The sequence below is a fragment of the Pimephales promelas genome, chromosome 7 (assembly GCF_988280905.1).
Source record: "Pimephales promelas chromosome 7, fPimPro1.hap1.1, whole genome shotgun sequence".
Classification (NCBI taxonomy): domain Eukaryota; kingdom Metazoa; phylum Chordata; class Actinopteri; order Cypriniformes; family Leuciscidae; genus Pimephales; species Pimephales promelas.
The window spans coordinates 18,631,221-18,652,452 of NC_142775.1; the positions used below are offsets into that span (position 1 = coordinate 18,631,221).

Consider the following 21,232-nt stretch of genomic DNA (forward strand, 5'->3'; position numbering starts at 1 on the left):
ACAACACTACCCATTAAAAGTTTAAAAGAGGTCTACGATAACTTACTTGCTCTGGCAGTGCAGCAGCAGATCTATAATGAAGGTCTGCCAGGCCTTTTCTTTGCTAAGTGCATCTAGTGCAGTGGGCATAAGAGCAAAACACAGGGTCATGACTTCCAGAGCTTCACAGCACACCTGCTCGTCTTCTGCATCCGGCTCATTTCCAGCATTTGTCTGCGGGAGATCACACATCACAGGCGTTAATATTGAGTCTGATTCTTATCAAGATCAATCACACATAGGGGTGTTAAAATACAGATGAGAACTGGAACCTTCTCATAGATCTTGCTGATGTCCTCATTAGAACTGAAGACGTGCTGAACAGAGCCGCAGCCAGAAGCCCAGACTATCTTCTGAACTGCTCGAATGACACAGATATCTGGGATATACTTGGAGGCCTGGAAGAAGTTCTAGGTACAGGAAAAGAAAGACAAACTTTGAAAACTGCGCCTGAAACATGAGGCATTTCCCCTTGCATATATCTTTCGTCACATTCAAAGAAAAGGAGAGGTTTTGACAAAACACTATGTAACCAACAATGATAGTAGATCTGCTATCCTTTTGATCACAAAATACATGACAGACATTTTTGTCAAGACAGTTGAGGACATTCATTTAAATTGAATGCAAACAAACCAGTTTCCGCAGGCTAAGGTTGTGTGTGTGGACTCAACATACCTCATCCGAGATCTGCTGGGCGAGGCGGATTGCCACGTTCCGCAGCATGCATTCAGCCGAGGGGTTAGGGATATTCTGCAGGGCGTTCTGTAGCACTAAAGCCTGGTCATGTGTAGTCTGGTTGATCTATGAATGATTAAAGAAAAAGAGTTATCCTTCAGATTTCAAAAAGAAAATAAATACTGTTCAAGTTTGGGTTCGGTCTTCTTTTTCTTTTTTTTAAAGAAATCGCTTATACTCACCAAGGCTGTATTTATTTGATCAGAAATACAGTAATAAAAAAAATACTGTAAAGTATTTTTATAATTTAAAATAACTTGTCTATTTTAATATGCATATATTTTTTAATTAGTTCTGTGTTGGCTGGATTTTTTTTAATGTTGAATGGTAGTGTATGTGCATGAATTGTATTGTAATGTGTATTTTATAGTGAGATACCCCAATGTCAGCATCATACTGTTTCAGAGGTATAACCATAACACTACAACATTAATTGCTTAAGTTGTAGCATGAGACGGTAGTGATAACGGTTTAACAACCCTTTCCGTGTATAGTTATAATCAGTGAAATACTGTTTACATACAGCAAACTCTCCCCAACATCAGACATTTTCACATCCTAAAATAAGGACTTAATATCTCAAATCATGTTTTTTAAAGGGATCCTTCGTGGCTTGCAAAATGTGCTTTAAATAAAACTTGTCTTTCGGTAGAAAAGGCAAACTTTTTTTTTTTAAATCAGTGCTACCTGACTAGAGAATACAGAAAAAAAGGCTGGCATCTTCCCTTCTGCCAAATAGGTAGGAAAACTTCATGCTGCCATCCAATGACACTCCCACCAGTCTGCTTGGCAAGATAAGGCAGTCAAATACCTCCTTCCTTTAGTAGGAAGTACACTTAGCAAACTTTTAGTCACAATGTTGTCAGCTTGCATTATTCGCAAGTGCAAGAAATCAAAGAGTAAATGTTTAGCATTGTAGGCAGTGGCCAAAGGCTGCAAAAAATAGTAAATATAGAGAGAACTCTGTGATGGGAGCTTTTGAAACACCTCTGTGTTTGTGGTCAACATTTCAAACTGGATGACGACAAACAGTGTTTTTGGCCAAATAGAAGGGAAAACAGAAAGAAACTGTCGTTCTCTCAGTTCCGCCCAGCCCCATGAAGGAAAACGCTGTCGCATACAAGAAAGAAAGTTATTGCCATATTGTTTAATTTTTACCATAATAATGTTTAAAGAATTGACATGGATACAAATTTCATTAATAAACCTACCCTTACAATAACTGTTAATAACCTTCTGTCAATCCGACTGTCCATGTGTGGGGACACAAATGCGGAAGTATAAGCTGTAGTTTTCATGAAAGCCCTAGCTCCCACAACAAGTCATCTGGTGGACTTTCGTTGACAAATAAACATAAATTTCTTGGTCCAGGTAAGCCGGAGAACGAGTAAACGTTGTTGTTGTTTTTGTAGTACTTGAAACAATAAAAAGCAGGTAACACTAAATAACTAAAGAATTCATGGAAATTAGTTTAAAAAAGGGCTTTACATTTAAGATTGGTGATACTGCATCATTGAGTCAGTGGTAATTTTTCACCTCTATTAGTTTCACACATATTGTTTGATTACATGCATAAAAACATTGTCAAATAAAGAGAAAATTGCATGATCCAAGCACTCCCAACTTTCTTCTTTCTCGTGGTTAATTACCCTTTTATGTAAATGCTTCTGGAGTCTGTGCGAATTTCCCTCACAAGACACTGTACACCCTTGACATTTGGAGATGGTCCTCACTGCAGAATGTGAAATCCAGGGGGAGGAGTTGGATCCAGATCCAACTCCTTCCACCTTACATATACCTAAACCTACCCATCTCCGCCCCCTGATCCCTAACCCCACCCTTAACCCTACCCATCTCCACCCCTTAGATCTGGATCCAACTCCGCCCCTTGGATCTCGTGTACAGCAATGAGGTGCTACTGGACATTTGTGGAGATACATAGTCCAAGCCAGCCTGTTTCTAATATGATTGAGGAATGTCAGGGAGGCGGAAAGGTTACAGTCTTTAAACAGAAATGAAACGCTCAATACTGAACCTATTAAATACACTGAATCAACACCACTCAGTAGAAAACACTTTACTTACTTTCAGAGATTGCAAATTTATAAGATGCAGTACTGGACAAGAGTCCAAAAATATGATAATGCAGTGTTTTATAATTGTGTTCCTTGTAAAAATTTTCAAGATTAAAACAATATTATAAAGTCTTTTTTTAACTGAATGTGTACATGTTCTCTTTTCTGTAAAGTAATAGCCACTGAAGGTATTGTGCTTATACTTCAGCAACACCTTCCTTAAAAGGAACAGTTAAGAGCTCAAGAAAGGGCAACTTACAGGAGATACAGGGATAGTCCCCTCCACCACAGGCTGGCAGGCCTCCGCCACAGACTTCACATGGCCAAAGCCTACAGCTGTGAGCAGCAGTTTGGCTATTTTTAGTGCGTTGAGATAAGCTCCCCGCCGGGTCTCCATGTCAGCATTTGGCAGGAAGTTATTTCTGGTGAGCATGCTCAAAACAAGTGGCAGACCACCACTCTTCAAGAAGTTGTACTGGAAGTCACTAGCATCCTCACCCAACGTCCCACTGGCAGGCATGAGCAAGGCGTACACCACCTGAGGTACACAGAGACATTGTGCATATCAAAGACTCATACCACACACACACACAAACGCCTATTGGCGGCATAACCACACACATTCTCCCGGAGAATTACGGGCCGAGAACGGTTTGTAAACGTGCTTTGCCGAACCAAGCTGAAGTGAAAATATATCTGGAACGGTTTCTTAGAACTGTTCGGCCCGATGGTGGAAAAGCAGCTATTGTCACATTCAACAAACCTCAATCAAATAAAGCACTTGAGATGGTGACGGCCCAAAGAAACGAGAGTCCAATGTGGGGCTAAGGCTGTTTTCGCCAAGTTTGGCGTGATCCAGACAAATGGCTCGCAGGCTTTCCACAGTGGTGTTATCTGGAAAGCAGAAAGTGTAATGAATAGAGACAGCAGATTGGTATAGCTAGTCATCTCAAACAGGCATCTAATAAAGCATATAGGGCACCTGGAGGCATGAGCTTCATTAGAACACGAGCTCCATCCCGTAGGAGAGGCATGTTGAGATTACAGCCCAGATCTGCAACTTGCCAGAGGAAAGAGATGTAGCGCAGGTGCAGCGACATTATCTGACACAAGAAGAATCAGAGGTTGCACTTAAAACTGCCCAACACAAAACAATAAAGGAAGTTATAAATGTAATACCATTAACAAGGGCATAGCAAAGGGATGTTTATATCTTACAATATACACATATACAATGATGACCAGGGGAGAAGGAATCTGCAACACTGGTGCTGCTGGGTTAGGCTTGACCAACATTCAATGCTTCAAAATGGCTTAAAAGGGTCTTTTTTTTTTTTTTCAAATTACATTAACCATAACTTTAATCAAAAAGTTATGGTTAATCTAAACTGTTGCCAAAAAGATTCAAAATGTTATATGTAAAAAGAACACATTTTGGATTCTGGCATATGACAATTTACATTTTGTCTACCGAAAATCTTTTTAATCAGAACAAATCAAACAAAAAATCAGTCATAGGATATATATAAAAAAAGAATAATAATAATAATATTATATATATATATATATATATATAGATATATATAATATTTATTTATTTTTTTAACCTATGACTGTCAAAGACAACTTGATGCTTTGGATGATAAAATGCGTTAGGAGGAAGCACATTACATGTTTCACTATGTTACTAACCTAATAATTTAAGTCATTGCGCTCCCCTTTTAATGTGTTACCATTACCCTAACACAATAGACAATTTGGCTCAATTATGTGCCTGAATGGCATGATTCTCACCACGCCAGGAAGACAGCTCTCCACTTCAGGGTTTGGCCCATCACTGTAGTGATTTCCATGATTCCCAGGGGAGCCAGTGGAGGAGTCTGAGGAGCTGTCTGGACTGGAAGGCATATTTGCGCTGACCTGGGTGAGCTTGGCTGTAATGAGCTTGAAAAGAGAGAATGAAAAAAATACTCTTGTAAAATATAACAGATCAGGTTCACACACACATGCTGTTAAATTTAAGGCAATAGATATGTGCGTGTAAAACTCCTTAGTGTAAATTGAGAAAAACAGCCAAGCAAATGCCTACAGTTTTGTCTTTGAGGTTTAGCTGCCCAATTAGCTTCCTGTCATCTGCTGGGTCTATGATCTCTCCTCCGATGAAAAGTTCAATCTTGGTGTGCGTGCTGTTGGCCTTTATTCGGTTCAGAATGCAGCGTCGCACAGAACCAATTGTGTCATTGGTATGCGACCATATATCCAGATCATCAACCTGTCGGCCTTGATTTGGGAAACGCACAACTAGTGTAATATGCTTTCCTCTGAAAGCCCTTATAGGAAAAGAAGAGTTTGAGAGAGTTTGTTAGAATCTGGTCATCACAGCTAACAATTTAAACTTAATTTATGAAAGGGTTGAATGGGTACCTAGACATGGGCAGGATGGTCCTCTCCTCATGGTAGTCACTGTCACATTCGGTTATATACTCCCTGAGCACAGTCAATACTCTCACCATGCGGATGGCCTCCTGTCTGGCACAGTTAATGCTGTCTTTATCTCCATCCAGCACACACAGGGTGTCATAGGATGCTTTGAGCCGGTCAAAGCAAGACTGAATAAAATCCTCATGGATCTCTACCTGCAAACAGTTATGCGACACGTTTCAAAAACACGCCCAAGAGAAACAACATTACACCAAGTGATATGCATCTCCACTAAACTATTACCTGATTGGCTTGTAATTTTGGTCCAAGGTTGGTATAAATCTCTTTAAGCAAGTCAATTGCTCGGCTAGCAATATCATCACTTCCTTGAATCACAACCTATCAATAAAAAAGGGAGACAAGAGATTTGAGCTCAGGTTTGAGCTCAGACAGACATTTAGTATTTGGCTAAATTACATTTAGATTTAAAATACTAGCAAAATTAGCATTGTTCCCCTGTTGACATTACATTAAAATGTTCAATTGTGATGCATATTGTTCATATTATTGAAACCTAGATGTTTCATTTAAGGGCTTTTTCCAACTTTGTTTCTTAACATTTACAATACAGTGACACATTTAAAAATGACCAAAATAACCAAGAGACTCAAGATGAAGATATTATAGGCAGGTAATACCCCAGAACTAGCAGCTCTGAACATACCCATGAAGATCCAACAGCTTACCCTCCACAGGTAATCCAGCCCTATCAGCTCCAAGTCATCCATCATGTACGCCCGGCGTTTCGCCACTAGTTTGCCCTCCCTGCAGTTGACTGCCTTGAAGAATCGTTCAAAGCATTTCATCCCGTTCTCTGTCAGCAGTGAAGGGTCGAGCTGCAGCACATTGTTCTCAAAGAAGTCCTTGTTGATGTCGGGGTCAAGGTCGGGCTCGTCCCCCATGAGTTTGGAGTACCACTTGAAGCAGGCCTCCCGATCACACAAGAACACGGCATTCTCCGCCAGGCACTTCCAGATCTGCTTAGCCTGAGGTGCGCAGAGCCAGAGCTGCCCATCTTTCAGTAAAAACCTGAAGGATGAGGGTATTTAGTGATTTGTTAAGAGTCTTTAGAGAGTCTAAGAACTGTCTGTTTTCATAATAGACCTTTTGGTGCAGACCAAATTCATTTGATGACAAAGTTTGATTGGTGTGAAATCAGTTTTCCTGAACTCACCAAGAAACTGTCTGTTCCTTGGTGTACAAAAATATTGACATTTATGACAAATAATTAGATTTTTATAATACAATCACCTAATACACAAAGTACATTTCTGTGTGCATTTAGTTTTGGTAATTAAATCAAAGGGATGAAAAAACAAGTAAAAATGTGAAGTGAAAAAAACTGAGTAACGCTTTGAGTCCAACAATAATGTGAAAAGAGAAAGGGACGGAATTGAATTGAATATGGGTTCTGCAATCTATACAGCATATAGAAAGGCTGCTTGTGAAGTATAAATACCTCAAGAAATTAAGCCGTTCCTGGACCTCCTGTACATGACTATACCGACTTCCAGGCCTAACCGTCTGAGGATCAAAGTCTGTGTGCTCTGATCAAACATAAAATAAGTTAGCATCAACAAATGTTCAGCATAGTGGGCAAAAACCTGAACAAAAACAAATGTTTTAATGAATAAATTATGAATAGGTATGTGCAAAAAAACAAACAAACTCACAAACCTTTCGAGAACTGCCTCATATTCTCCATGTATGCAGACAGGTTCTCTGCTACAAGAGTGACAAGTGCATGGTTGTGCTGCAGTTGGTTGATTAAGTCATGTCGATAGAAGACATGTGGACTCCGCTGCGTTTGACTGTAAAGAAAGAAAAACGCATTAAATATAACTGAATTAAATTTCCTTCCATTAATTGTTTTTAATATGTCCATTATATTACAATTTCTTCATCTAAATCGTATGACAATGGGCTTTTTTTGTATTTAGAAACAGACAATTTCCTCGTCCCTAATTGAAAGCTTATAGGGTTAGTTCACCCCAAAATGAAAATTCTGTCAGTATTTACTAGTATTTTCAGAACACAAATTAAGACATTTTTGATTAAATCTGAGAGCTGGATCACTCCTCCATAGGCTTCTTAAAGTCCCTGTAAAGTCAAAATTAAGTATGTGTTCTGAGTTTGTCACACCACAGAAAATGTGTTATTAGCCACCCAGCCAAATTTGAATGATAAAAAAAGCCGGCAAGTACATAAAATAAGCTATCAAAATCTTGAAAAAATGAGCAGTTATCTCTGTTCTCAAACGCTGGGGGCGTGTTCGCTGGCTGTGCTGAAACCACGCCCACTCGCAGGCAAGCTGTCGACGGTGATATTAGGTGAAACTGCTTTCACGACGGGAGGATGAACACTGAGGTGGGAGATAGTCGTTTCAGCCCCGTTCACCAGTAACAGTGGATTATCAGTGAATCCCAGTTGTCTCTGAGGAAAGTTTATAAAACTATCCAGTGTAAAATGATCACTTCAGAGGCGGGTTGGTTCTCTAAAAACCTCTTCTTGATGCGATCGTTTTTTGGGAATTTAAATGAAGATACCGATCTGTTTTGTACGTGATCGCATCCAGGTAGCCTATGCATGTCCGTGTCGAAGGCATAGCTAGGTAGCAAACTGTAGGCTCCGCTGTAGTAACTAAGAGTACTGACAGTCACTCGCGATTGAGCGGTGAATGCGAATGTGCTCGGGGAATGTTATTGTGTGTTAGGGGAGAGATCAGACTCTGTGCGTCATCAAATAGGGGCGTCAACTACTCATTTCCTTCTCTGTTGGCCTCGTCATTTCACGTAGTGAAACTACGCAAAGCTTCAAGGTCATACGTCACACGCATGACCAGCATTGGCCAATAGTGAGCCTGCGCGTGACGTGCCACCTTGAAGCTTTGCGTAGTTTCACTATGTGAAACGTCGAGGCTAACAGAGAAGGAAATGAATGGTTGAAAAAAGTCATTAATTTTGTTTGGTTTTTTTTGCACACAAAAAGTATTCTCGTCGCTTGATAAACTTAAGATTGAGCCACCGTAGTCACTTGGATTATTTTACCGATGTCTTTAAAGGGGTCATTTAATGCCATTTTTGTACAAGTTAGTATGAATGTTTAGGGTCTAAATGAAAACTTTGTAATTTACTTTTTTTTTTTTTTAAATTCTCATTAGTATTTTAGGAAAACACTAATTTTACCAGGTCAAAATCAGCTCTGTTTTCAGCAAGCCGTTTCAGTGCATACGCCTTTAAATAATAAACCCCGCCCCTCTGTTCTGCGGGCGTTAGACACAGCGCACGTGGAGTGTTGCCTTGACAACAGTTGAAGGTATATTTTGGGGAGAGAATGGCAGCGGGAATCTCTGAGTACACATCTGTCCAATCGTATCAGTTTGAACTGGAGTCGCACCCGGAACATGATGACAGCCGCAAAGAAGTTCGACAATTAAGGCTCGAACAGGACGTTTGGTAACGTTAGTGAGATACGAACGCTGTGCGTTTACTGATGTATACGTTAGTTCATTGACAGATTAACGTTACAACTAATCAAACATGAAAGCATTGACATTTATCGTGGGGAATATTACCATCGTAAACAAAACTCAGCCACTGCGTCTTCAGCGGTTCAAATTTAGCAACATCAAAATGTTTCTGTGTTTGTTATTGCACCCAAGAACAGAACAATATAATCGCTTAGACGAAATTATGATCCAGCGCATCAACAATGACGGACTATGATGACAGCTCGCTCAGGGTGGGTCTGTGTTGAAACACTGCCATCAAACAACAACCGTGGGAGGGGCGTCATGCGGCCCGATTTGAGAAAGGGGAACACATATAAGGACATTAAAACAAAAACACTGGAAGCATTTTTATCATTAAATGATGGTTGTGTGCAGGCACTGCCAACACATTGCAGTGCAATCAACTTGTAAAAGTGCATGTACCATTATATAACCCCTTTAAAATCTTTTGGGCCGGCCAGTTTCCTTAAGAAGCCTATGGAGGAGTGATCCAGATCTCAGATTTAATTATAAAAAAATGTCTTAATTTGTGTTCTGAAGATGAACGAAAGTCTTACGGGGTTGAAACAACATGAGGGTGAGTAATTACTGACAGAACTTTCATTTTGGGGTGAACCAACACTTTAAATTTACATAAGAGAAGCAATATCCCGAGACATCAAAGCAAAGGCAGAAAAATAATTTGTTGTCATATAAAACTTATTGCATAAGGTGTTGGAAAGTATTGGAAAGTGTGAGTTTAGCCTTCCTCTGCAATTTTATTTTTCTCCAACGGACTCAAATGTTTAAAGCATCCCAAAGGAAGAGTGCACTAGATCCGAACCTTGTCCATATACCATGAGTATGCATTTGTAAGTTTAGGAAATGTAACCCACACCAGCACTCTTACTGTAAGAAGCTTTATACACATGAATCTTGTCCATGGACACTGATTGGTGATTTGATTAGATGGTGCAGGAGACACCGAGCAAATTACTCATTTACTGAAATTCAAAAGCAAACTTAAGCTTTAAAATTAGTTAGAATAATAATAATAGTAATATTTCCCAAAATTAACTGTCCACTTACCCCTCTAAGCTCTTTAGAAAGTTAATAGGTATTTTCTTTCTGAAAAACAACAGGGATGTGTACGATACATTTGCTACATTTACATGCTCTTCCTAAAATGTGTGGTTGAATTTCATGAAAATACTCCTTGAATATGAGTAAATAACACCAAAAATATCTTTGTCCACTTATTTTTTTGCACTAAAACAAGTATCAATGCCATTGATGGTTAAAGTTGGTTGAGACCAATTGTATTACCTTAAATTCTGGGGGGCTTCTCCAAAGAGGCTACAGATCTCCCGTATTTGCTTCAGTGCAGGAATCACCCATTTGTCATTAGTTCTTAATTCTTCTATGAATCTGTCTATCCACTGCATCTTCTGTGTGTCCCTGTCCTAAAGCAGAAGAAAAGCACTGTTTTTAATTTTAACATTCTCAACCGTTTACTCACCCTCACTTTGGTCCAACTGACTAAAACATTGTATAAAAAGGAATTGTTTTGGTTATAATCTAAGAAAAATGAAGCAATTTTTCAGAAGGTTGATCATGGTACCTGGGAGCAGCTATAGTCCAAAATCTTGATATGAGCACTAAGGGCTTGGTCCATGATATCCACAGGAACATCATCACTATGGGCCAAATTCCACAGCAGATTGAGCACTTTGTGAGCCATCACACCATCCTTGTCATCCTCTGCCAGCCGACGAATCAATTCCAGTAACTTCTCTCTCTGCTTTTTACTTGCATTAGTCCAGCTCTCCTATAAACCATAAAATGACACCTTTGAGGACAGAGATTCTGCAATCTGTGGAAATGCTAGCAAGGCACACATAGACATGCTAAGTCCAAATAAAAAAATCAATGTATGATATGACCAACATTTGGTCATTAACAAAATAAAAAAATATATATATATATTAGGGGTGTAACGGTACATGTATTCGTATTGAACCGTTTCGGTTCGAAGCTTCCGGTTCGGTACGCATACAAACCGAACGGTTGTTTGGACTATTTTTCCTGCCGGCAAAATTCGTGCTGACGCGGCCAACACAACGTTGCGCAACATCAAATGGCAAGCGTAAAGCCGGATTCACATATAGCGCCTAAAAACGCATAGAAAACGCTGGGCGCGCCCATGCCCATAATGAAAGCAGAACGAAACTGCGCTACTCGTTATGTGCTTCACGGATCGTTTATCAGTTCGGACCAGCAACATCTCTGCAGCGCGAGCCGATCTCCATCAAGCACTGTTACTACACAGCGCTAAGAGATCCGGTAAAGAAAACATTTGAATTCGCCACTGAGGTAATAACATCGCTGCGAGATCTAGTGAGATGCATTCCCATTTCTCCGTTATTAACCGTAGATCTCTATTAGATCAAACAGCGCTGTCATGGAAACCAGGAGAAACATTGTGCCGTGAATGAACTAGTAATACTTTACGTCCACCAGCAACATTCACCATGGATTTAATATAGTAACACTAACTGGAACCAGTCTGGCTGGAATGGTGAAATGCTTTCAAGTACTTCACACATCTTCCAGCACTTCAAAATTCAAACATTATCTAAATAAATATATATTTAAATGTTATTTTTAATGTGATGACCAAAACATTATTTGTTCATCCTTCAAAGATGACCCCCATTTATAAACCTGAAAGTTTCAAGATCTAGGAAAACACACTTATTTAAAAATATTTTTTCTTTAAACAAATAGAAAATTTCTCTGGCATTTCTTTCTTTTTGCTGTATCGAAAACGTACCGAACCGTGACTTGAAAACCGAGGTACGTACCGAACCGTGATTTTTGTGTACCGTTACACCCCTAATATATATATATATATATATATATATATATATATATATATATATATATATATATATATATATATAAAGAGTTCAGATGCAAAAGCCTCTAAATGCCATTTGAAATTTTCTTCCAAAATGACCATTTTTATCAAGCTTGTATATTTAAGTTTAGTAATTTCACTTAAATGACAATTAATAGGTAATTATCATTGCCATTTAAGTGAAATTACTGAACTTAAATATACAAGCTTGATAAAAATGATCATTTTAGAAGAAAATTTCAAATGGCACTTAGAGGCTTTTGCATCTGAACTCTTCATATATAACTGCAATAAATAACCTTGAAGCAGTCGAAGAGATGGTCCAGCTGTTCAGGTGAGAAATCCCATGCCAGCTTTGCAAGGAGATCATGAACATTCTTGACAATAGCCTCATGTTTCCCAGCCTGAGGATATAAATACCATTATCACAAACCTCTTTGAATGACAGTTTGCCTAATAAAGCATACATTTTAGAAAAACTGCCCAATGTAACGTGTTACCAAATATATAATTTCATTATATATACAGGATGTTTTATTTGATTGGTAATATTTCAGACATTGTATGGCTTTGCATGAATGCCATCAATGTTCATAAAGGTACTTAATGGATTAAAATGAGAAAGAATGAGTTAAAGAGATTTAATATATTTAAAAGCAAATTTAAGAAGAATGCAAGAATGCCATGATTTTAAACAATTATACATGATCATAAAATACACATTAATCACACAGGAACTTGAGACTGTCTCTCACCTGAGCAGCCCAGATGTTGTCCAGGTCCTGAAGCGTTAGAGCCTTTTCTTTGATGACGAATCGAAGGATCTTCTCCAGTTTCTCCACATACTGTGGCTGATGAAGGCTGTCTCGCAGCACAATAGACAAAATGTTGTTCTGCTGAATCCATTCCTGTGAGAAATAAATGCATGTTCATCTAATGTAAAGATACAGATTTGAACCAAAAATGTATGTCGACTACCTTTAAAGAACTATGTATCTTAAAGACAGGTTTCATTTGCTCAGTATATTTAATGATAATGACCAACTGACCAATACCACTCTCACAGAGCGTGACGTGTGTTTAATTTTTCGTTTAATGAGATCTAATATAAGTTGTTAGTCGTGAGAATTTTCATGTGATTAAATATGTAAATCTGACTATTATCCCCATGTACTTTAATAAACCAGTGGCAGAACTTTTGCCAAGCGTGGGGCGGGAAGGACAGCCATTCAACCCGAAAGAAGTCATATAACAATTTCAATAACTCCAAAGCTGTTAAGTTAAGCTAAAAAAAAAAAATGGCATAGAGTCCCTTTAAGTACTGCAGCAAGACTTACTGCCATGCGCTCTGCTGTCAGCCATTCCTCTTCTTCAGGATTGCCATGACGATGCGTGTAGTAGGAAACACTTGAAATCACCTTGTTTACTTCATTTAGTGCATTCATTTTGCCATTAAAAGAAGAAATCTGCAATAACCTGTAACACAAAAGGTCAATGATTAAGAACAACCATTTAACGGACTGCCTAAACTGAAACTGGTTTAAGGCAAAGGTCAGCTCACCTAAGAATCATTTTTAACCTAAATATCTCTAAATTCTTCACTGTTTCCTCTTGTCCTGGTACTCGAGAAGCCAGGTTCTTCAAAGATTTGATTATCATAGACAGGGCATCGTTTTTGGCTTCGTTCTTTGCTTCCTTTTTCAATTCCTCGTCCGTGAGGTTTTCAAGAAACTGGGGAACCATTTCTATTATGGAAAGGAAGTACTTCTTCACTGTGTGCAAAGTGAGAAACTCATAGCACTGTCCAAAAGGCCTGCCAAAAAAGATTAAAAATTAATCAAACCTTACAAAAATAAATTCCAGCTTTCAAGCAAACTTGTTCAATATGTTTGATAGTTCTTACTTAATGAGTGCAGCAATAATCTGAACATTCAGAGCTTGGCCGCTCATGAATCGATCATGCAGAATTTGAAACCCGTTTAAGGTGCCGAATTTGTTTATTAAATCCACCAACCAGCCCTGCAGGAAACAAATAAACAGGAAGTTGTCACTGAATAGACCAATACAGGATAAAACATATCAAATTATAGCTAAAGAAAGATTCATAGACAGGTAGCTGATGCTTAAAAATGTCCATCAAATTAAAATACACATTAAAAATGTATAGGAATGCATAAGAAAAAAGGGTATATTTCAGGTGCTGTGTGAAAAGTTTAGCCATTTCAAAAAACAAATTCAATAATTCATAAATTTAGTTTCACAAATGTCCAAAAGATTAATCTTAAAGGGATACTCCACTTTTTTTGGAAATTTCCAAAAAAAGTGGAGTATCCCTTTAAATTTCTCCAGCCTCTCACCTTGGGAGAGCGAGGGTCAGGTGGACGGGCAAACAGCTCATCCTCAGCTAGCTGAACCCCAGCAGGCACCGTCTCAGAGGGCCGGGTACCATTGTAGATGTGGAACTTACAGTGGGGGTTGGTGGCCATTGCCAAGAGTTCTAGCAGAGGGAACCAGTCCTGAGATAGCTTGGTCACACACAGCTCCACCAGTCGGTGGGCGTTATTAATGATGCACCGCTGTCGAGAGAATGAGACAAAACATGTTAGGCCAGAAACGTAACCCTAGAAGTGTTGAGTATGTTCTGGCTTTAAAATACACTAAAATGCCAATGTAGTTGAAGCACTTTGATTTACAGTGAGTGGGAAGTCTTTAAATGCAAAAACATGATCTATATTTGCAGTGCCATTGAGGCTGTTCCTAGAGCAGCCATTAAGGAGCTAAAACAAGCCTTATACGAGAGCGATGACTCAGAGCTGTGTCCTAATACTGCCTCTGTTTTACTGAAAGGAGCTCTTTGATCAAAGCGTTGGCATTTCAATCAAACAGCCAAATAAGATGAAGGCAACCAAAATAACATTATGTTTCTTCACAGCCACCCAAAAAAGTAATCAATTCTTGAGAGGACAGACCTGACAGCAAAATGGTTGGTAAAACCCTTTAATGTGGAAACAAAAAGCCTAAACGTGTTTCTGAAATGGGAGGCATGATTAAAATGCCACCATCAAGCAGGTTGCAGGACTTACATGGATCTCAAATTTCCATCCACTAACAGCCTCATCTGTCAGTATTTTCGTAAAGGATATTGTCAAGCCATCTCTGAAAAATCTCTGGCATGCTTCACACTTGACATCAAGTCCTGGAGATAGAAATAAAAGAAAAACCTATCAGAGGCTGACATTTAATGAGGCTGAATAATTCCTCTGAGAGCAAAAGTGAAAGCTTAAGATAATACAGGTAATACAGCTTCTGCTACGGTGTAGCAAATAAAACTAATGAATAAAGAAAGACTATCAACTGACAAACAAGAGCTAAAAATAAAGCATTACCTTTTTTACAAAGATCTATAGCAGCTTCAAGAAGAACTTCTAATTCACCCTTTGGCAAAACTGGAACGACCCAGCGAGGTCTGTACATAAAAAAAAAAACAACAACAGCATAATTAGTCTACTTAATACATAATTGATAAGACACAGATGTGCAATCTCTCTTTATCAATGGATAATAGCAGAAATAAATATACTTCATATCAACATCCTTATCGTTCATCTCCAGTGCTCCAGATTCAATTATACACACAATTTGACCAAATGTACAATAAGAGGCCAAACCTGTTGATCATGTCATCCAGCTTGGCCAGTTCAGTGTGAGGGAAAGCTGGCTCCTCCTCCTCCAGGGGAGTGGGACAGTCCCCCTGACCCTGCTCATCTGGAGGGCTCACAGGGGAGTTCTCGTTGGATGAGTTGGGAGAGGATGTCTGCAATGCAAACAGTTCATAGGTTGAGGAAGTGCACGACTCAGATACAAAGATAACATTCTGGGTCATTACTACAAACTTGAAGAGCACTATTATTCAATTATTACAGCCACACAGGCAGTAAAAGATGGCGAGAAACCATGCTCGTAACACACGTTGTCTGTAATGCTTTGCATTTGCCAGTGCTTATATAAATCAGTTTATACCATACAATTATTGTAACAGAAATAATGATAATGTCTGGGTGAAAATACCTGTATTTATACGTTATAGTGACAGCACAAACGTAGATTTGAACGTTCCGGTGCGACTTTGTCCAAGGTTTAATGGACAGCCAAATCGTTGTCATTTAGCTATAAGATTGTGTGGGTTTTTTAATCGGGATTGCAACATTTTAACGATTAATTGTGTAGCTCTGAATAGCATAAAGACTATGCATGGCAAATAAATTGTGGTAAATGGAAAATAAATGAAACACGAGGGAATGACAAATTTCATTAATAATTTACTTAGTTACCATTTTTTGGTATTTTGAGATTTAAAAGACTTCCTTTTAACACATTTTTTGTTTTATTAAAAAAATAATAATAATGCAAACCACACTAGTCCCGGCGCCATGACAAAAATGGTAAATGTTATTTTTCACCAAGTAAATTTTTTATTTTGGGCCTGGGCCACCCAAATATGATTATATAATTGGGGGGGCTGGCCTGCCCTGTGAGTCACTAGTGCCCACCCTAGACAAGCCTGTCTCCCTTCAACTCTACGGCCTTGCTAAAAATTAAATGGATTTGATTGGTTTGTCGATAATGAGAGGGAATTCAGGTGATAAACGATCTTATTTAGAGAGTCTGAGTCAGGTAGGTAGATAGTTTTTATTTCGTACCCGCAGGTAAAATTGTATTACAGATAAAAAAGTATTCGGTCATCCACATAAAAACATACAATACAAATATTTCACGTCCAAATGAACAAATGGACAACTAGAGTCATTCATTCAAACTGCGGATTCATTAAGAATGAGGCAGTTGTTTATGAATGGGTCATTGAATCTTTGGCTCAACCGTTTCGTTCAAAGCGCTGAATCATTCAGTAATGAAAACATGGTTGAACGTTGCGGTCAAACAAGATGGTTCTGCTGAGATATGTGCAGTGTTTGGATTTGAACTATTTTCGCTGCTAAAATGGAATAAAAACAGTCAATATTCAGTCTAAAGTGTAAGTGACTTAATATGAATTACTTGTTATTGAACGGTCAAATGAAATCAGTCAATTGTGAAGGTATTCAGCACTCGTGGTCATGTGATTAACTGTCTCATGTTATAAATATAAAAACTGAATTTTTACCAAAATATGTTATCCGAGTTTCTTTTGCATGTTGCGCTCATTTGTTTCAATTTCTCCTCGAGAGGCTACGCAAGCCTCAACATTGCAACCTTGTTAACTTCATTATTATGGACTATCGATCATTATCATTGTATCATAAATGTTCATAATCGCTTAATGTTATTATGCAAAGAGGTTGATCTCATTTGTGCCCCCCTGAAAAAAATAATGCCTGTAAAAAAATAATAGTGTAATGCATGTCCATGAATTTGTGCCTGGCGCCGGGTCTGCAACTTAATGATTCAGGTGTCTTAAAAGCAAGCATAAAGTATGTTTCCATGCGAGGGATTAAAAGAATGAAAAGAAGCGCAAGGAAGATAAAGAAGATGCTCAGAGTCAGTTTCCTGTGCCGTGTCAATGGATGCAAGTGGGCTGGAGCTCTGCATGTAGAGCTGAATGGAGCCTGCGGAACTTGGGAAATGTGGGGGTGTGCTGGAAAAGGCTCCTTCTGCTTGGCTGACCTACATAGCCAGTTTCCTTCTCGTGCCTAGGCACTACACATTTCTAACCAACTGGTGTGCTTTTCTCTGCCAGGCATCTCATCCTCATTGATTCCTGCCTTTTTAACATGCATTCGTTGATCACAGGTGTAATAGATAACACTGCTGCAGTCTATCCCTGGAGAATGTAACAATTGCCCTCTGCAACAAAATCAAAGGGAGCCTCTCACCTTTTCTTTGGTCATAATGCTGGGGTTTCAGTTTTTTAACCACAAACGCATTAAACCATTGTTAAAGCGTTATTCAATCGGAAAGACAAAGACAGTGATGCCCTTGCTTCCAAAAGCTCAATAAGACATAGGCTTTATTATACATCTCAGAAGAAACTCCATTTTTTTCCATCTTCTAAAACTAAATTTAGATATCCTCTTATAATTTTGTTCCATCCATTAGTCTACACAAACCAAATTTGACCTTCAAAAAGTTAATATGGGCATATATATGAACTGAGTTTAATCCAAGTCAACAGGTAACGTATTTGAAACTTAATAGATATCATGTAAAAATATCTAGTATTGAATCGTATCGCGGGAAATTCTGAGGCATCAAAAATAATCGAATCGTTGGCTAAAGAAATCGGTATTGTATCGAATCGTCATTAAGGCTCCGATACACCCCTAAGGCTACACCCCTAGTACGAGAACCAATTAAGTTTCTTCTTGCATCAAGCATGCAAGGTTAAGTTTCTGTTTATCATAAGCCACGTTTCCACCACAGGAACTTTCCCCAGGAACTAGAAACTTTGGAGTGGTATTCGGTGTGTTTACACCGCAGGAACCAGGGTCTAAATGAAGTTCCGGGTAAAAATTCTTCAACGTCAGTCGCACGCAGTTCAACGTCACTACATAATATTCCCACCCCCGCAAAAAAAAAGTTCCTATGAAAAAAGTTCCTGGGACAAATAGTTCCTGGTAATTGTGGTGGAAACATGGCTATATTTAATAGACATGTATAAGAGAATATTAAAAAAAGAACAATGATCTTTTTAAGGTCTCACTAAGAAACACTTAACTATCTGCATTTTCCCTTCTTAGCAAGGAAAAGCCTGAGATTCATGCAAAACTATACACAAACTGTGGTCATGCATTGTAACATTTAGTGGCAAGTGAACCTAAAATCATTTATAATAACAGGCTGATGAGCAATTAAGTAATTCAAATAATGATGCAACAGAACACTGTGGATTATTGTTACAATAGTGCTAAAAAAATAACATGGAGATCATGTACGCGATCAAAAAAAGTCTGAACACCCAAAAAGCACTGTTATATCACAGACACTAGAAAAAACAAACTAGAAAGTTGTGTACAAGATTAATATTTATAAAATACTGGAAATGTAATAAAAAAATACATTATTACAAACAATTCAGAGATAAGCTCATATTTATCTCTTTAATGCAGAAGGCACATATATAAAAGAAGAAACATCGTAATTTGATACAGGAGGCACGTTTTTTTTTTTTTTTTTTTTTTTGATCGTCCTACTGTTACCTAATAACTTTTCCCTCTGTTGACATCTGTTCCTTTCAGGGCAGAGCACAATTACAGAAACATATTTGCATCCATGTTTTTTTTTTTTTTCTTTGGAACTAAGTCAACTGTCAAACCAGATCAAATGTGGTTTGAAGAATGTAACGCAGCACAACCCAGGGACTGCAAACCTTATCGATGAAATATAAATTATTTTCAGTGACAGTTTTACTTGAGTAACAGCAAAAGGCAGATGTGTTCCAACAGCAATCAAATGGAAAGGGGGAATTCCAATGGAGCACTGACCTGGTTTTGGGGCAGGGGTGGCTGGGACTGGCCATCCGGAGCCTGGCCCTGACCGTCATTCCCTCCCACAGGGGAGCCACGGGTCGTGGCCGTCATACTCGACACGGGGCAGATCTTTGCAATCTTGTCTGCTTATGTAGCTGGCACACCAGAAGAAATCAGTTTCTCCTCAGGAGCGATGGAGAACCGGCACACTTCTGAAAGTGAAAGCACCACCTGGGGGACTGGATATGTTGCAGAGACCATTGCATAACCTGAAAAATAACAAAGATATTAACATCAATCAATCTTTAAAAGGAGTTCTCACACCATTTGAAAAATTAATTCACATGACCTAGCAGAAATTCATGATTACTGGATAGAGAATTTTTTAAATAATTTGATAGATTGTGCTTATAAAGAGCTCATGCTATATTTTAGAGCTGAGCATAACTATAATTTATTTTTAAATTAAGATTGTATTAAGATTGCACTAACTTTCATTCTATGTCCATGCTTAGACCTCGCTCTTATGATAAAATCAATGTGAATTAACTTCCTTTTCTGACACATGGTCAGAAAAAACAGGGAGGGACTTCATTTTATCTATCAGAAATTAGATTGTGAAAAGTAGGTGTTGCATTTCAGAATGGAGCTAGACCAAAGGTGAGATAACTATACCAATGTCTACATTACTCATATGACATCACACACTAAGGCCTATTTGACATTTGACGCAAAAGTGAAAAGGAAGAGTAGATTTTTAAATGATCTAAATCACCAAGACCCTTTTTTTTTCTTTGGAACAGATATATTTTTGTACAAGACCAGGTATGTGCATTAATAAAGTAAACATGGTGTTGTTTTTTATTCAATCAAACACTTAAGACTAAATTTACAAAGCTCTTTATAATTGCAACCTGTTTAGACACATTTGTATAGCTGTTGTATAGTTACAAATCTACTTTATTTTACTAATGTTCCATTTTTTTTTTGTTATTTTACATTTGATTACAGTTTCTGTATCTGAATACCATATTTGCTTATTTCAATCATATCTTTGTTCAGTTGTATTTATTTGTGCAATTAATAATTTTTTATTTGTTCTTTTTTAACTACTGAGTATGTACTTGTCTTTAAGCTGCATGAAAAAAATTAGTTAGGCTAGTTGTTTCAACCCTACATATATTCCAAGAGTTCAAATTTGTTTGCTCATGAAAATGATGAATATCTGACATTTCATATTTAGTGCACATACATGGTAGCACAGAACTGCTTGTGAGAAACAATGTTAAATGCAAAGCTGATCATTTTGATAAAGATTCTCTTGAAGAACGATTTATAGTTATATGATCATATATTGTATAACAACAATCACTAAACAACTACAATATATGTTGTTTAAATTAAAACAAGTATCAGATAATTTTATAGTATATGTTATGCTTGCCAAGAGGAAGCATAAGTAGCATTGCATTGCATTGAAGCATTGTTGGCTGGTTCAAAGTGTATTAAATCATAGCATCAAAAACAGGTCTGGGCTGAGTTTCTCGGAAGCATCATGAACCAAGTTGATTGTACAATTCGTGGCAATGGTTTTACGATCTACTTAGGCTTACAATTGAACTATGGCTAAGCCACGCCCTCAAATGCGATGAGCCAATCACAGTGCGCAGCTAACCCAATACACTCTGACATTCTTTGCTTCCACGTCCACTGAAATGCATTGCAGTTAGTCAGTTTTCATTCGTATTTCTTGTCATTTTAAGTTTAAAATGGTCAAACGGTGTGCATGGGGTACATGCAACTCCGACACAAGGTTCCTGAGAGGCTGGGCGACATTGTGTATTTTTTACCCTTTCCCGAGCCACATCTCAACCAAGACAAGTGTCCGTCTGCTCTGGATTAAGTTACGCGGTAGACCACAACACCAACTAAACGTAGATAAATTAAACATCTATTCTAAGTAAAGTCAACAACTCATTTAAAAATCTCTAATGTAACGTTAGGCTAATGTTAGCCTAACATTACA

General features: G+C 38.2%; 1 protein-coding gene across 1 annotated transcript in view; it reads right to left on the minus strand.

Annotated features, from left to right (window-relative positions):
• The window catches only part of usp9 (ubiquitin specific peptidase 9), a 39,417-nt gene that overhangs the window by 12,577 nt on the left and 5,608 nt on the right, over positions 1-21,232 (minus strand). The window contains exons 2-27 of the mRNA XM_039653083.2: positions 19,222-19,475; positions 15,412-15,557; positions 15,130-15,209; positions 14,827-14,939; positions 14,101-14,319; positions 13,647-13,762; positions 13,305-13,556; positions 13,081-13,219; positions 12,499-12,651; positions 12,043-12,147; positions 10,445-10,651; positions 10,150-10,286; positions 9,913-9,951; positions 7,011-7,144; positions 6,793-6,880; positions 6,020-6,362; positions 5,577-5,672; positions 5,277-5,488; positions 4,942-5,182; positions 4,647-4,796; positions 3,835-3,955; positions 3,616-3,746; positions 3,112-3,390; positions 718-843; positions 312-449; positions 47-213 (exon numbers count right to left, since the gene is read on the minus strand). Coding sequence (XP_039509017.1) covers positions 47-213; positions 312-449; positions 718-843; positions 3,112-3,390; positions 3,616-3,746; positions 3,835-3,955; positions 4,647-4,796; positions 4,942-5,182; positions 5,277-5,488; positions 5,577-5,672; positions 6,020-6,362; positions 6,793-6,880; positions 7,011-7,144; positions 9,913-9,951; positions 10,150-10,286; positions 10,445-10,651; positions 12,043-12,147; positions 12,499-12,651; positions 13,081-13,219; positions 13,305-13,556; positions 13,647-13,762; positions 14,101-14,319; positions 14,827-14,939; positions 15,130-15,209; positions 15,412-15,557; positions 19,222-19,317 — 4,028 coding nt within the window. The 5' untranslated portion in view covers positions 19,318-19,475. The remainder of the gene's footprint in view (positions 1-46; positions 214-311; positions 450-717; positions 844-3,111; positions 3,391-3,615; positions 3,747-3,834; positions 3,956-4,646; positions 4,797-4,941; positions 5,183-5,276; positions 5,489-5,576; positions 5,673-6,019; positions 6,363-6,792; positions 6,881-7,010; positions 7,145-9,912; positions 9,952-10,149; positions 10,287-10,444; positions 10,652-12,042; positions 12,148-12,498; positions 12,652-13,080; positions 13,220-13,304; positions 13,557-13,646; positions 13,763-14,100; positions 14,320-14,826; positions 14,940-15,129; positions 15,210-15,411; positions 15,558-19,221; positions 19,476-21,232) is intronic.